Genomic DNA, 16,907 nt, shown 5'->3' on the forward strand with positions numbered 1-16,907 from the left:
GAGAAGTATGCGTCGTTGCACAGAAAGTTGTTCAAAGCCCCGACGAGTTTTTCAACCGCCAATTGGGGCAAAGGGGTAGTCACAGAGACGTCGTAGAAATGTTGTAGTGAGCAGTGTTTTGACGACATTAAGCTCCAACAGCGAACTAGCAGAACAGCAAGAGCCCTCCCCCGATGAAGTTGCGTGATGTAGTTCCGGGGAAGATCAAGGCTTAAGAGCTGTAGGGAAAGTTTTTTAGTGGTTAAGCACGCCTAACGTGAGTACCCACATCGTGCAAACACACAACCGGCTTTTAAAGCTTTTTAGTAAGAAAAAAACATACAGTATTCCAAAGCATTGGATCCAATATGGCATTGTGGCTTTTCCGTAGTGACTCTAGTCGACTTGTTTTAAATCAGTATTCGAATTTGGAAATAGCTCTCATTTTGTGCGGCACATTGCCAATGTTTTCCCAACCCTTATAATGAAAGTTCTCCAGTCATTAAGTCTTGAAGCACCTGATATTATCAATCGTGCGCCTCACCGAGTGTGAAAACAGATCCCTTACGTACGCATTGTTGCATCACGATATGCTCAAAGGGTTTTTGGGGCAACATACTTTTGATTGAGCATCGATGCGGTTCTTATCATGCAAGCAAACATATCATCATAAAAGTTTCGGAGCATTTGCATACCGGAGATAAACAAGTTTATCGAGTGATTGCATGTCTGTAATGAGATCTCTTTTAAATTAGATCATTTTTCTGGTGTTTAACAATATTCAATCTGTAGTTTGAAGTAACAACTCACTGGCTGAAAATGGTTCGCCTGATTTCGCTGTTCGTGTCGTTGCTTGCGGTAAGATTTCGTTTATAAAATATTTGATCCACAATCATAATCCGAAAATCTTTACAATCGTAGTTTTCGTTGGCCCAAGCCCGAATGGTAGACGTCCGTCCTGGAATTCTTGTTCGTTCTGCCGCGGATTTCAAGACAAGAGAATATGTTGGCCAACCGTGCTCTTCCAGCAAGTTGACCATTTGTCGATCATGTGACACCATCGCGGTTTGCCTTGGTGGTATGTTTAGCCAGCTGGATCTCTCACGGAAGTGTCCATCTCTGACACCATATTGCAACCAGAATGAAGATGGAAGTGCAACCTGTGGATCGAGTCCTGATGATCAGTGTAGAACGCAGGGTTCATCGGAGATGGAGTTCAGTTGTACGGGTACTGGATTCTTTCCGGATCCTCTGACCTGCGAAAACTATTACTATTGTGAGCGTGAAGGTGCAATTGCTGACCAGTATCAGTGTCCTAAGGAATATCGTTATAATAGCAGAAGTACAATGTGTCAGAGATTCCTTCTGAAGCGCTGTCAAACGGTCAAGTGTGATTCGAGTAGTCAGAAAGTATTCAGTCCATATCCACAGGATAATTCGTTCTACGTTTACTGTCAGTTTGACTATACCAAACCGAATCCTACGTTAATTAAAACTTTCATTATATCGTGTGGAAAAGGATCACAATTCAACTATCAACGACAAATATGCGAGTTCCAGTGTCGAAAAGTGGGAATGTTCGTTAATACAGCCAATCCAAGGCAATACTTTTTGTGCAGCCGAATTGGTTTTCGATGGGAAGCAAAAATATTGACCTGCAGGGAAGGATACTTATTTGATGAATCTCTGAGGCGGTGTAATCGAGACCCGTATGCGAGTACGAGTACTGTTACGTTGTCAACCACAACAGAGTCTATTACAACAAGTCCTCTTTCAACGACATCCGGAACTTCAATAACATCCACTTCCTCTATTAGCACCTCGCCTATAACAGTGGAAAGCACAACTATTGACTATAGTACAACACCAAAATTAACAACCACTGCTTCTCCGACAACCATTGAAACTTCCACAGTCGAGCTCTCCACGCCGTATACAACGAGTACAACGGTTGAAACCACCACTGTCGCACCTACAACAACTCCAGCAACCACAACAAAGTATCCCACAACGACTTCTGGTATTTCAACTACAAAATCTCAACCAATCTCTAGTTCCACAATGGAGAGTACCAGTACATTCAGCTCTACTGCATCTACCACTGTACAAGGTACAACAGCGTCGATCCCAACTACTAAGGTTGACCCGACCTCCACAACACAACTTCAAACAACCAAGGCAGCCTCTACTGCTGAATCATCAACCACAAGGGAAATTTCAACTACCAAATCTCAAACGACAGTGGAAACCTGCACTACAACTCAGACAACGATTCCCGTAACCACCACTGAAGTCACAACAACTAAGATTGCGTCTTCTACAATTGCACAGATTTCAACTACGGAGCCAATTATAAGCACTGTTGAACCTACGACAACTTTGAAGACCACCTCCATTGCCAGTCCTTCATCGGAAACTACCACATCTTCATCTACGTTAGCTCCCGACACCTCTACCATAATGTCTACCGGAATCATAAAACGCACTACAGCAACTACAAGTTCTACTTCAACCACAATTTAGTTTATCTTTACTTTCTTGCAAACAAAAAATAATGGAGAATCTATCAATATATACTACCAATATATAAAAAACTACCAATATATACTATCTCAATTGAGTTCCAAATAACTTGACAAGTACCTATGAAGTTTGCTGCAACAGTCCGTTGAAGGTTTTTCTTTCCAAAAACTTTATCGGAATTTCATACATGGACGTCAGTTTGAAAATCTCCACAATTCATTTAAAGATGTTTTTTCATTGGCATCAGAAAATTCAGATAGAGATTTTAGAAGAAGTTTATCCTACAACTCATTCCAAAATAGGAAAAGAATATTTAAGCAGGGTTTTGCTGGGGTGCCGCCTAGAATGCTTTTAGAAAATTTTCCTGTAATTTTAATTTATAGGAGAATCTTTAAAAGGATTCCCCCAATAATTACTCAAAAGATTTTCCAGAGATCATGCGAAGATTTCTCTAAGAGACTCTGAAGGAATTCCTACCTATTTCTTATGGGTTTCTTTCAGCGATTTCTCAATAAATTCCTTCATAAATACCATCAGCTTTCATCAGGGAACTTTTCCGAAAATTCCTCTTTGAATTACTTCACTAATTTCTACATCGATTCCCTCAGAGGTTCATTCATGGAGTCGTCAAAGCATTTTTCCCAATATGTCTGTAAGAATGTTGTCGTAGAAATTCCTCGAAAGTTTGCTTAAAGAACGTCTGAAGAGATTTGTGTGGGATTTTGTCTGGAATGCCTCCATAATTTACAGAGAAATTGATTCAAAAAACCCCCGTCGAATTCTTCTTGGGATTCCATTTAGGATATTTCCATCTCTGGAGGCATTTCATCATATGATTTTATGGAGACTCTCGAAGGAATTGTCCAAATATTTGTTCGGAGGTTTACACAAAAAAAACTCCCAGATTGCTTTCATGAATATCTCAAAGATTTTCTACATGAATTCCTTTGAAGATTCCTCCAGGTATTCCTCTAAGAACTATTCCAAGAATTCAATGAGGTACCCTTACAAGAAATTTTATCGGGGCTCATCTTGGGACGTCTTAAAAAATGATTTCAGGAATCCACTCTAATTTCTTACAAGGATTTCTTCAAAACTACATACAGAGCCTCTTCCCGCAGTGAATCAAAGAATTCCTATAGATATTTCTGAAGGACTTCATCGGAAGATATCTTGATATTTTTTCCGTTTTTTTCCTCCATTAAATAAGCTCCTACGATGTTCGTTTAAAGATTTCTTCATGAGACCCTCTTAGTAGGCCTTTAGGAATTAATCCTCAAGAAATGCTATCATAGATTCCAGGAGTATTTTTTCAATAAGCTTTCATCCACGAAGTTCTGCAGGTGTTTCTAAAAAGATGTATAAAAGACTTCTGAATAAAAATCTTCCGAAATACTTAAGATGTTCCTTAAAAAAACTTCAATAATTTCAGTAAGAATTTCTCAAAGAACCTATTTTTTAGAATCCATCAGAAATGTTTCGGGTTTTAAACTAAGGTATTTATCAAAAGACGCCTGAAAAATAAAATAATATATTTTATTTAAGATTTAATATTTTTTAACTTTTCTCTCGGAATGTTTTCTGAATATCAATTCTCCAGAAATTTTCCCAAGGATTACACTAGGGATTCCCAAATGGATTATTCTCCCATGGTGTTCTCCAGCGATTATTGGAGAGATCCCTCCTGGAATTAATGTTGGAATTTATTCAAGAATGCATCCACAGATCCTTCCAGGGACGTGTTCAGATATTCCCCCGGGAATCCCTCTAGGATTTATTTCAGAACAGCGTTTGCCTTATCAACACGCCGGTATTCCTAAAGAGATTCCCCAAGGATTACGTCTGGAGTTTTTACAGAGAGGCCTCCATAGTTTCCACTGAGAATTCCTGCAAAGATTTCCCCAGGGATTCCACCAGAGGTTCCTTCAATGATTCATGGCCCTGTAGGAATTCTAATGAAAGACTGGAAATTTTCTATGAATTTCTCCAATAATTCCTCCAAAAAAAATTCCTCAATTTTGATAATTCCTCTTAGAAATTTTAAAGAGATATTGAGCGTATTTGTATATTTTTCTAGAGGTTTGCTTTAAGAGTTTAAATTGATGAAACCGTAAGAAAATATTTCCAGAATTACCTCAAAAAACCTTCTATCAAAACCCCCATGGACCCCAACCTTTTTTAAGGATCGTTATCGAGGGGTTGTAAATCGGTCGTCAAAAAATTAGGGTAATATATATGTGTTCGAAAAAAAAATCAGATGACAATACCGACTGTGCATCAAAGTTGAAGAAAGTGTTGCATGCTATACAGTCGGCCGAAGCACAAATGTCCATGTGGCTGGCAACACTGTTTAGGAATAATTGAGAAAAGATCAGAATAAGAAATCTTAAGCGGAATAGAAAGATGGAATTCTTAGCAACATTGGAATACTCTTCAACTGTAATACAGTTGTTCATGGAGGGTTGGGAATTTTGTCGTAGCTGGCAACACTGCTCAAGTGGAATCGATAAAAATCGATATATCAAAGTTCTGCACGTTATTTTAGTCAAATCTTGAGCAAAGTTTAAGTATGAATTTTGTGTTACACATTGCGTTTGGAAAAACGAAACATAATCATTTATTTTTTACGCTGGCAACACTAATAGGATGGCTCGAATATGCTAATAACAGTTAGGTCTCCTATAAAACACGTGGATGGGGGGTTATATGAGATCCAGATTTAATTAATTTGGTGGTGATGTTGGAAAACCGTTCTGAATGGTCAGGATTCTGAGATACCCGCAAGTTTCAAGCTCACTAGCGCCACCTGGTAGCTAAGTTTTGAATCTCATGGCTTTTATAATGATAGCACTTGAACTACTGAACAACTTTGCCGAAGACGCCGCCTTTCTAAATAGTCAGGTCTTGAAATATCCAGAAATAAGATTTCAAATAAAAATATAAAAAATAAATAAAAATTCCCCATTTCAATGACCACCGCCTGTTAGCCCTTAATCTAGAATCTATTTTTATTACTTTTTAAGACAAAAAAACTGGCGCGAAAAAAGGTCGTAAAAAGATGATGAAAAAACAAAAACTGTCTATATGGATTTCTCCAAAAATAATGGAGAAATTGATCTATGAATTCCATCAGAAATCATTCATTTATTTAGTTGACATCTGGACAAATAACACTGAATCGACAATGTCACGCCACAATACTCGGTTCGTTGCCACATCTCACCATCCTCGGTTCTGCCTAGCGTTGGGCGATTTTGAATCGATGTTCCGAAAATCGATGTTTTCATTCCGATTACTCGATTTTTTGAATCGATGTTTGGGACACCCAAAATCGATTTTCTTCATTCGATTTTTCGATTTGATTCATTTTGTTGAAATTTATAAATATATCTCAATGGACTGCTGAGAAAAAAAATTGAACTAGCCTAGAAGTAGTAAATCTGTTCAATTGATTTTCAAAACGGATTTGATTGAAAGAAGTTGAAATTAAAGGAGAAGGTTTCGACCGTGATTGTTTTAAATTATTATTGTTTTATGGCTATATCGGTCATGCGACTCAAAGGTAAAGGGAGTCTATAGAAGTAAATGATGGAAACGAATAGGTGCATAGGCGTCGCAAGGGAGCGACAAGATTGAAATTTAATTAGGTGGTGAAAATTGACTTTAACTGACTACTGACTTTAAAATGGCTTGCTCAATTTTCACCACCTAATTAAATTTCAATCTTGTCGCTCCCTTGCGACGCCTATGCACCTATTCGTTTCCATCATTTACTTCTATAGACTCCCTTTACCTTTGAGTCGCATGACCGATATAGCCATAAAACAATAATAATTTAAAACAATCACGGTCGAAACCTTCTTCTATATATGAAATTTGGCTAATAAGAAAATGCAGTTCTAACTGGATCATGTGGTGACTGGCGGGAAGAGCACACATGATAGAGACAAATTCTCTGACTGCGTGTCAATTCCCAATATCAGTCATCGATCGATAGAACCGTTCGGTTGATTGCCGTCAGTATATGAGCACATTGAAGCCTCCTGTATTTTGCCTGTGTTGGTAGCAAAGCTCAAAGCTTTGAGCCAACCCTTTTCCAGTAGAGAAGCTAGGCAAAATACAGGACGCTTCGATGCTTACTGACTTTAAAATGGCTTGCTCAATTTTCACCACCTAATTAAATTTCAATCTTGTCGCTCTCTTGCGACGCCTATGCACCTATTCGTTTCCATCATTTACTTCTATAGACTCCCTTTACCTTTGAGTCGCATGACCGATATAGCCATAAAACAATAATAGTTGAAATTAAATGCAAATACATTTGGTCTCATTTCCAACTTCATAAATTTCAATTTGCATCCGATTCGAATCGATTCAAAAACATCGATGTAAAGGATTCGATTAAATCAGTGAATCGATTTGGAAGTTCAAATGTGAATGGATTCAGTAACATTGATGTTCTGGACAAATTTACCCAACGCTAGTTCTGCCCTACACTCGCATAATCAACCCACCAAGCTCGCTGCGCTCCACGCCTTCTTGTACCGACTGGATCCGAATCGAACACCATCTTTGCAGGGTTTGGTGTCCGGCATTTTTGCAACAGGCCTTGCCCATCGTATCCTTCCGGCTTTGGCCACCTTCGCCGCCACACACTGTTTTCCTGCACCCCATCAAAGATCGTCCTAAGCACCCGACGTTCGAAGACTCCAAGTGCTTGCAGGTCCTCTCCAAGCATCGTCCAAGTTTCATGCCCGTAGTAGGCCGGTATTATGAGCGTTTTGTACATGGTACATTTGGTGCGGGTGTGAATCTTTTTTGACCGCAGCTTCTTGAGGAGGCCATAGTAGGCCCGACTTCCAATGATGATGCGCCTCCGTATTTCACGGCAAACGTTATTGTCAGCCGTCAGCAAGGATCCAAGGTAGACGAACTCGTCGAGCTTCTCAAACTATCCCTGTCTATCGTAACACTGCTACCTAGACGAGACCTGTCGCGCTCAGCCACACCAGCTAGCATGTACTTTGCCTTGGACGCATTCACCACCAGTCCAGCTTTCGCTGCCCCGCGTTTCAGGCGGGTGTACAGGTCTGCCACCTTTTCTATATCATCCGCGAAGCATACAAATTGTCCGGATCTCGTAAAAATCGTACCCCGGCTGTTGAGCCCGGCTCAATTCTAGCGCAATATTGAACAACAGGCACGAAAGTCCATCACCTTGTCGTAGTCCCCGGTGGGATCCAAACGAACTGGAATGTTCGCCTAAAACCTTCACACATCTTCCATCGTCGCTCTTATCAGTCTCGTGAGCTTCCCGGGAAAGCTGTTCTCGTCCATGATTTTCCATAGCTCTACGCGGTCGATACTGTTGTATGCCGCCTTGAAATCGATGAAAAGGTGTTGGGACCTGGTGTTCACGACATTTTTGGAGGATTTGCCGTCAGTAAAGATCTGGTCCGTTGTCGATCGGCCGTCAACGAAGCCGGCTTGATAACTTCCCACGAGCTCGCTTACTGTAGGTGATAGACGACGGAAGATGATCTGGGATAATACTTTGTATGCCGCATTTAGAATAGTAATCGCTCAAAGGTCCCGCAATCTAACTTGTCGCCTTTCTTGTAGATGGGGCATATTACCCCTTCCTTCCCCTACTCCGGTGGCTGTTCTGTTTCCCAGATTGTGCATATCAGCCAGTGCAGAAAAATAACCAGCCTCTCCGGGCCCATCTTTATGAATTCAGCTCCGATACCATCCTTACCAGCAGCTTTATTGTTCTTGAGCTGGTGAAAGTGGGGGCTGGTTGGTTTCCATCGCCCGCAGTACCGAAGAAGGCATTTCCTCCGTTGTCCCGACCTTCATTGCCTGTGCTCTCAGCGCCATTCAGATGTTCGTCGAAGTGCTGCTTCCACCTTTCGATCACCTCACGCTCGTCCGTCAGAATGCTCCCATCCTTATCCCCGCACATCTCGGCTCGCGGCACTAAGCCGTTGCAGGATGCGTTGAGTTTCTGATAGAACTTACGTGTTTCTTGAGACCGGAACAGCTGTTTCATCTCCTCGCACTCCGTCTCCTCCAGGCGGCGTTTTTTCTCTCGAAAGAGGCGGGCCTGCTGTTGCCGTTACCGTCTATAACGCTCTACGTTCTGCCGGGTCCCTTGCTGCAGCATGACCGCCCGCGCTGCATTCTTTTCCTCCAGAATCTGCCTACATTCTTCGTCGAACCAATCGTTCCGTCGACTCCGTCCCACGTATCCGACGTTGCTCACAGCTGCATCGTTGATGGCTGCTTTCACTGTTCTCGAGCAGTCCTCAAGAGGGGCTTCATCCAGCTCACTCTCTTCCCGTAATGCAGCCTCGAGGTGCTGCGCGTATGCAGCTGCGACATCCGGTTGCTTAAGCCGCTCTAGGTAATACCGGGGTGGTCGTCGGTACCGTACGTTGTTAACGATGGAGAGTTTTGGGCGCAGTTTGACTGCAATGATATTTCAAGGATTTTTTCCATGGTTTTGTTTTATAATTCTTTCAAAAATAATTACAGAATTTCCTCCAGACTTATATTCAGCCATTTCATGAAAAACCGATCTAGTGGGTTACCGAATTCCGTGAAAGTTTGCTATTTTGTTCCATATACGAAATAAGGATATACGTTTTTTTGGATTTTTTGATTAGGGTGACCATTCCCAAAAAAGATGACCACAAATATCACGATTGTGCAAAATTTTAATTTTTTTTTTAAATTATAACTTTTAAACCGCTCGACCGATTTTCAATTTCCTTGGATGAAATGAAAGCTTAAAATTTAGACTTGTTAAAAAAAATACATGAAAAAAAAATTTCCTAAAAATCTAGAAATTTAAATTTTGTCTGAAAAGTTGAATTCTTAAGCTTTCATTCCATAAAAAAAAGATTGAAAAACGGTTGAACTGTTCAAAAGTTTTTTTTTTTTCAAATTAAAATTCTAATGCGCTGAGACCTACAGTGAGTGCTGATGAAAAATGACTGATTTTTTTTTTTCAAAAAATATATCTTAACCAGGGTTGCGATGGATCTTCTTCGTGAACAATGATCGACGCATCTTCGCGATCCAACATTCGCCAAAATTCATTTTTCATTTTTGCGTTACGAAGAGCATCGCAAAAAGCGAACGGATGCAACGCCGAAGAAGCAAAATGAACACACCGATAAGTGGTTCGCGAAGCCTTTCCACTCGTAGGATTCATTTTTCCACGCGCTGTTCATTCTCGTGATTCATTGCGAGGTTGCTTCTTCTCGTAAAGTCAAGCAAACACTCCACGCTAAGCCAGCTCCACGCAGCGCATGTGTTAAAACTACACAGAATGAGGCAACCAATGCAGAACTGGATAACTAAGTGAAAATTCTGAGTAGGTCGCACTCATTCTGTGAGTTGTCGACGTTTTGGCCTTCGGCTGTCCGGGATCGATGGAAACGGGACTGTCAATGATATCCCGCGTGGCAGCAAACAGTTGGCCGTTGGTAAGATGGGGAGTTTTCTGAGATGTTTTCTAGCGAAAAGCCGGAAGATGGTCGCAAATGCGAAAGTTTTTTCCCCATTTGCCTCCGCTTCGGCTATTCAAATGAAAAAAATCCTGAAAATCTTTAAATTGGAATGTTTTATTTTTATGTTTTCAGAAGCAAAACAAAAATGGAAACGAATTCCGAATTCCAAGCGTTCCTCCTCTGTGCGCAATTCACTCATTCAGTTTTGTTTACCACCGTTTGCACAAAACTGTGTATAGCCCCTTTGCACAGAATCTGTGCTGCACGAAAAGAAGCCAATTTTGTGCGCTCGGCACTCATTTTTGAGCGGAGCAAGTTTAGCGTGATTGTTGCAAGCCCGCATGAAGATGATCGAAATGAATATTTTCCTGTTCTTCGCGAAGAGCAGGCAGCGTGAATCGTACCGTTCACATTATCGAGCGATGGAAAATCACCCGATGATAGCGTCGGGAGAAACAGCGATCCGAAAATGAAACACGAACGAATGAAGTGCCCGAACGGTTGTTTGTGTTTATTCGCAGATTCTGTTTTGATGCCTACGAAAATTCATCGTGCCTCGCGTTTCCGATCGTTGTTCAGCAACATTGATCTTAACAACTAAACGCTGAAATTTTGACAGTAAACGTTAAATTTTCTTATCTCTTAAGAAAAAATGCGAGCAGCAATAGCCCTTTTTTCCCAAGGCCTTCAAAACACGAAAAAAAAAACAGAATTTTTTTTAAATTAATCAACTCATTACGCGTGGTAAAGATGGACAAATTATGGATAAAATTATGAAAAAAATCCACGTGCTCGGCTGGGATTTGAACCCAGGACTCTTGTATGCTAGACGAGTGCTTTACCAACTAAGCTTGTCTAGCATACAAGAGCCCTGGGTTCAAATATCAGCCGAGCACGTGGATTTTTTTCATAATTTCACCCATAATTTGTCCATCTTTACCACGCGTAATGAGTTAATTAATTTAATAACCATGCGGATTGGATTACCGAACAGCTCAATATAAGCGTCAATTTAGAAATTTTTTTTTTTTTCATGCAAAAAAAAACAATTATTGTGAAATTTTATACTTTTTTTTAACAGTCAAAATTTTAAGCTTTTATTTCGTCCAAGAAATTTGAAAATCTGTCAAGCGGTTCAAAAGTTATATATTTTTTAAATAAAAATTTTGCGAAATTGCGATTTTTCTGGTCATCATATTTCGGAAATGGTCACCTTAATCAACAAATCCAAAAACACGTGTATCCTTATTTCGGATAAGGAACAAATTAGCAAATTTTCACGGAATTCGGTGACCCACTAGATTTGTTTTTCGTAGAATGGCTGAATTTTGGTATATTTTGGCAAGTTAACGTTATTTTTACACAATCAGATGATGTGGCATAGAGTTCAAATGAAATACAATGTTTTAAAATAAAATTGAGATGGTTTCAAGTTAACTCTCATTAATTCTGCTTGAACTAGTGTTTTAACTCTTTCTTGTCACGACTTTGATCGACATTTTCTTTACGAAAATAAATGTTTTTTTTTATGGAAAGTACTTGAACAAATAATGTTGCAAATGGAATAAACTACTCGAAGTCAGTTTAAAAAAGTTGATTTTCAATAGTTAATTGTTTGCTCATCAATTGTTTTACTATTGGATTTTATTTATCCCAACTTCTTAACGGATAAAACATAACATTTGGAAATTTAACATAAAATTGAATAATATCTTTTCCGTTACAGTTAAAGTCTGCGTGGTTATCATTTAATTGAAGGATTGAAACGTGTTTTTCCAATAGAGCTGCCGACTCTCAATTCGTACGATTACAGCTATTCGAAGTAAGCAAAACTTTGTTCGTGATTTTGATGATTCACTATTTTGATGAAACGTTTACTTTTGAACTGCAACACAAAATCGAAACAAAATCTAATTCTAAGTAAAAATACACGACTGAGCAATACCTATTTATTTAAACAAATAGATGAGCTAAACCCGCCAGCTTTCAACCAGGAAACTAGAATAGATGTAGAAGGACGCTCACTTTACACAAGTTTCATCGGACTTCATAAAACAAAAAAAAAAGGAATCAAACTAGGAAACAATAAAAAAATAGACTTTTTACATGTCTAAAAATTTTAGACTAATTGACATGTCATTTTTTTTTTCAAAAACTATCAAGACTTTGAAAGAAATCTTTTTATTTTTTTATCTTATTCTCTCGAGACTTTTTCAAACTTGCCTTAAGGCGAAGTAGGCCGTCATTGAAATTTGTATGCGTCGTAGATGATTGTTGTTAATTCATCTCACGATTTCAAATCAAAGAAAATCAGTTGGTTTTGCACTGACATAGCTGAAAAAGTATCAGCATACTTCATGCATGTTAGCACGTACAGTGATACTTTTCAAGTCAATATAAACTATCAAGACTGAGTTTTATCACTTTGAAATGCAAGCTGAAAAGTCATAACTGTTGCCCAAAACGAATGACGGGCTACTTAGCCTTAAAATCACAAATGTGAGAGTTTTCACCCAAAATTGTAGTGTTTAAACATAGTTTTAATAATTCCGAACCCTCATACCTGAAACCTATACATCATCGATATCTCTTTATCGATAGATGCAAGCTTTATCTATTTTTCTCAAATAACGTCATGTTTTTAAATTACATTCAGTTTACATAAATGCAGAACTATCTAAGTATAATGATAAGACAGTTCATTTGAAACAAGTATTTGAACAGAGTTGATATAAAGTGTAAAAAATTCTTATACACAAGAACATATATGAGAATCGTTAAAAGCTCTATCGCAGGCTTGGAAATCAGTTTTATCATTAAATGAAATTACAATCAGAGCATGTTTGAGGAAGAGAACGTTTTGAATACTAGCAACGAACGACAACTCTCAGAATGGTGTCCAAGGTATCATTGAAGCCAACTGATGATTCACCAGTGCAAATAAATGCTAATCAGCTATCCGTTGAACCGTAAAGCTATGTTTGCTGTTTTCCACAAGAAAAGTATATACAATTTTTGACCGAATGGGTCATCCAATTTTCTACAGACAGCACCATTTTAAATTACATTTCTTTTCAACTCCGAACCGCGATAAAAAAAAAGATTTTTTTGACCGTTTCTGACGAGTAATTCCCCATATCATCCCCATTAGATAGGCGATTAATTTTCTTTTCAACAACAAATTAGCGACAAAAAATTGTCTACAAGACAATAATTGATCCCAAAATCTAGAAGCTTATTATAAAATTGGTAACCATACTTAATAGCTTAACCGTTTGGTTTTCTAATTATCAATACGTTTACAAATGTATCAAGCGAATTCAGACAATAGTAAAACATTATTCCGGTGAATTTCATCATCGTGAACATAGATGACAAAAAAGGGTTTGATACATGAGACGTTTGGGGCCCAGATAGCCGTAGCGGTAAACGCGCAGCTATTCAGCAAGATCAAGCTGAGGGTCGTGGGTTCGAATCCCACCGGTCGAGGATCTTTTCGGGTTGGAAATTTTCTCGACTTCCCAGGGCATAGAGTATCATCGTACCTGCCACACGATATACGCATGCAAAAATGGTCATTGGCACAGTAAGCTCTCAGTTAATAACTGTGGAAGTGCTCATGAGAACACTAAGCTTAGAAGCAGGCTCTGTCCCAGTGGGGACGTAATGCCAGAAAGAAGAAGAACATGAGACGTTTTAGAACTACGTACTGAAAAATTTCTTTAGGAAAGATTTTCTAACCTTGTTCCAATTCCTGGAACAAAAAAATATCATTCAATTATACCAAAAGACGAACGAAGCATTTTTGCTAATGAATTCTCAGATGCACATGAAAACCAAGAAAATACAGCATGCTTTGTTCTTAATAATACAAAGAAACGAAAATCTTCTGGTGTTAGCAACCAAAGACAATGTCCTGATTGAAAAAATAGATAGTATTAAGATGAAAACGTAAGTTATATACTGAATGATTAAACAAATAAAATTAAAAATAATAATAATAATAATCTTATTTGTTCCGTTGAAAAGAAAGAATCCCTTTTCAGTGTAATGAAAAATTGAGGCAGAAACAATTTTTTTCAGTTTTTCTTAGCGGTGTAATTTTTCATGAAAAATATTATCCATTCCGACTTATACTTCATTAAAACCAATCCCATATCTTATTTTCAGATGTTTAAGATAATTTGCAATTGCTTTGATAAAAATCTTTATTTTTCCGATGCTTCGATTAAAATATGGGTTTTCAAAGAAAAGGCTTATATGGTCATTTTCCACAAAATTGGCCGTAACTCAACAACGAAAAAAAAGTACATTTCAAAAATTTCAGCGATTAAAGCTTATAAAATTACCTTCTCAAAAATATATTTTTGAAAGTTTTCCACTAATTGGAACATAGTTTTTCCGGCTTTTCTTCACGAATTTTCTCAACGGTGGGAAATTTTGTGAAAAACTGTTTCCAGTTAATATTTTTTTTATTCCTGAGAAAAATTACATTCATTTTCATTAAAAAAAACTTTGTTTCTACGATGTTTCTTTCTTGAGTTATAATTTTTTAAAGAAAAGGCTCCAAATGGCACATTTGCACATATTTTACAAAATTGGCCATAACTCAAAAACGAGAGTGGGCCTCGTAGCCGTGCGGTAAGTGTCACCAGGCATTTAGCCGCATCGTGCTATGGAGTGTTGGTTCGATTCCCGCCTCAGGCCGGTAAACTTTTCGTGAGGAATGTTTTCCGATTGTGCCACTGGGCGTTGCATGCTAGTCCGTTGTCTAGTGTGGTGCTTCCTTCAAAGGGCATGAATGCCCACTGGAAGCATCAACGTGTCAGTGTCTTTTTAAAAAATGATATGTTAAAAGTTCAACAGGTATTTCAAAATCTTTGATTTTCCCCTAAGAATCGAGGGTAGGGCAATCCTTTGAATGTCCCATCCCGGTATTCTTGTGCGTAGGACATGTCCTGCCTCTCTTACCCTCTTCTCGTACCTGACACTTACACTGTCGTACCTTAATTTCATTAGATTGATATTATTGGATAAAACCTTTTTCTAATACCACTGCTCCATCATTTCGTTGAAAGAGAAATTCCCCAGCTGATCAACGAAACGAGCAACAGAAAGTGTTAATTTGAAAGATACACAATGCTTCCGCGCATCAATTTGAGGCTTGTTGTCGGAAAGTTAACAACGGTCAACCATCATCACCAATAGCCGTTATCATTACCGGAACAAACTATTCGCAAACTATGTGCGAAGAATCTAGTCAGCCCTAATCATTTCAGTCAACAGTCTTCCAAACTTTCCGATCACTTTCATTTTTTTGGTAAATTGACATACATACGCCGATATAAATGCCAAACAATTGTCAATTTCTGATTTAGTTCCTTCACAACCATGTCTCGTTTAGTATCGCTGTATGCAGTGTTTGCAGTTGTTCTATGCTGGGTAAGATACTCTAATGCACAGAAGTTTAAGAAAAAGTTACGATTCTCATCAATCCATATCTAGATTTCAGTGGTCCGTGCTGATGGCGCAGAGTTTACCTCCGGAATCCTTCGACCAGCCGCCGATCCAGCCGAATACGTCCCCGTGCCTTGCGATGGAACGAAACCCACGACCTGTCAATCCTGCAATTCGATCCAGGTTTGCGTTCAGGGCAGTACTAACAACTTGATTCGCACCTGTCCATCTTCAACGCCCTATTGCGTCCAGTCCGATACTGGTGCCTCATGTCAGTCATCGCCGGATTCACAGTGCACGGTCAGTGCGGAAAACGGATTCGTCTGCACCAGCACTGGATTTTTCCCAGATCCCGCTTCCTGCCAGGTCTATCATTATTGTGAACGGGAAGGTGAAGCTGGGGATACCTATGACTGCCCCAACGGATATCGCTATAACAGCCAGAGGAAAATGTGTCAACTGTGGGGTTGGAATCGTCGTTGCGATACTGTGAAGTGCGACCCAACGAGTCAGAATGTCTTCGCGTCATATCCGTATGACGATGAATATTACGTGTACTGTCAGTACGACTACAGCACTGACACCCCAACCTACAAGAAGTCGTACGTCCTGTCCTGTGGAAAAGGATCCAAGTTCGATTCCAAAAACCAGGTGTGCAAATTCCAGTGTCGAAAGGCTGGCTTGTTCGTTAACACGGTCAATCCCAGTCAGTACTACTCGTGCTATCGCAATCGATTCCAGTGGGAAGCGAAGGTGAACACTTGCTCCAAAGCGAATTATATCTTTGACGAAGAACTCATGCGATGCAAAGAAAATCCTGACGCAGCTGTAACGGAACCTATGACCGAAACAGATCAGAATCAACCGATATCATTAACGAGCATCGATAACAAGATTTCTGGATCCGGAAGTGCGTCCGAGAATTCAAACTCAGATTCAAGTACGGAAAAAGCAACGAAAACTGAAGCATCAACTGATACGCCAGCTGTAGCTATAGTGCAGTCTGATACGATTCCTGTGAGGAAAGACTGCCTTTACTTCTTGAAGGATTTAATGCTAAAGAATAACATTCTTTAGTGAGGATGATGAAAGTCTTGAAAGCTTGCGTGAAGTACTGTTAGTATAGATTAATTAATTTATTTATTTATATTCTTCAAACAAGATTCAAGTCTGAATAATTCACAATTATTGTTCATAATAAACACGAATGTGTGTCTTTTCCTAACTCGATTGTATATTGAAACATCCTGGAAGAAGTCCAAATATCATTCCTGGAGTGATATACCTGGTATCAAAAGTTACGTAGGAAGAATCTCTACAGGGTGTCTGCAATTTACTCGTACATCAGTTCTGTCGCAACAGTCATTCGGTGCAGACGAGTAAATGTGCTCGCTTCTTTGATAGTTTTGTTTGCCTTCTTCAGTTTGTATC

General features: G+C 39.1%; 2 protein-coding genes across 2 annotated transcripts; both read left to right on the plus strand.

Moving 5' to 3' along the window:
- Positions 1-798: 798 nt before the first annotated feature.
- Positions 799-2,502, plus strand: LOC5576622 (integumentary mucin C.1). The gene is made up of 2 exons (XM_001662727.2): positions 799-837; positions 901-2,502. The coding sequence occupies exons 1-2, from the start codon at positions 799-801 to the stop codon at positions 2,500-2,502; spliced, it is 1,641 nt and encodes a 546-aa protein (XP_001662777.2).
- Positions 2,503-15,408: 12,906 nt separating this feature from the next.
- Positions 15,409-16,630, plus strand: LOC5576623. Its single transcript, XM_001662728.2, has 2 exons — positions 15,409-15,461; positions 15,525-16,630. The coding sequence occupies exons 1-2, from the start codon at positions 15,411-15,413 to the stop codon at positions 16,551-16,553; spliced, it is 1,080 nt and encodes a 359-aa protein (XP_001662778.1). The 5' UTR covers positions 15,409-15,410; the 3' UTR covers positions 16,554-16,630.
- The last annotated feature ends 277 nt before the right edge of the window (positions 16,631-16,907 follow it).

The sequence above is a fragment of the Aedes aegypti genome, unplaced genomic scaffold (genome assembly GCF_002204515.2).
Source record: "Aedes aegypti strain LVP_AGWG unplaced genomic scaffold, AaegL5.0 Primary Assembly AGWG_AaegL5_hic_scaff_379_PBJ_arrow, whole genome shotgun sequence".
In the NCBI taxonomy this organism is placed as follows: domain Eukaryota; kingdom Metazoa; phylum Arthropoda; class Insecta; order Diptera; family Culicidae; genus Aedes; species Aedes aegypti.

What these genes read in the sequence shown, in the direction of transcription:
- LOC5576622 (XM_001662727.2), top strand. Translation starts at nt 799, where the DNA reads ATGGTTCGCCTGATTTCGCTGTTCGTGTCGTTGCTTGCG. An exon ending in TGTTCGTGTCGTTGCTTGCG is followed by an intron (nt 838 to 900) that starts GTAAGATTTCGT and finishes TTACAATCGTAG; the next exon opens with TTTTCGTTGGCCCAAGCCCG.
- LOC5576623 (XM_001662728.2), top strand. Translation starts at nt 15,411, where the DNA reads ATGTCTCGTTTAGTATCGCTGTATGCAGTGTTTGCAGTTGTTCTATGC. An exon ending in TTGCAGTTGTTCTATGCTGG is followed by an intron (nt 15,462 to 15,524) that starts GTAAGATACTCT and finishes ATCCATATCTAG; the next exon opens with ATTTCAGTGGTCCGTGCTGA.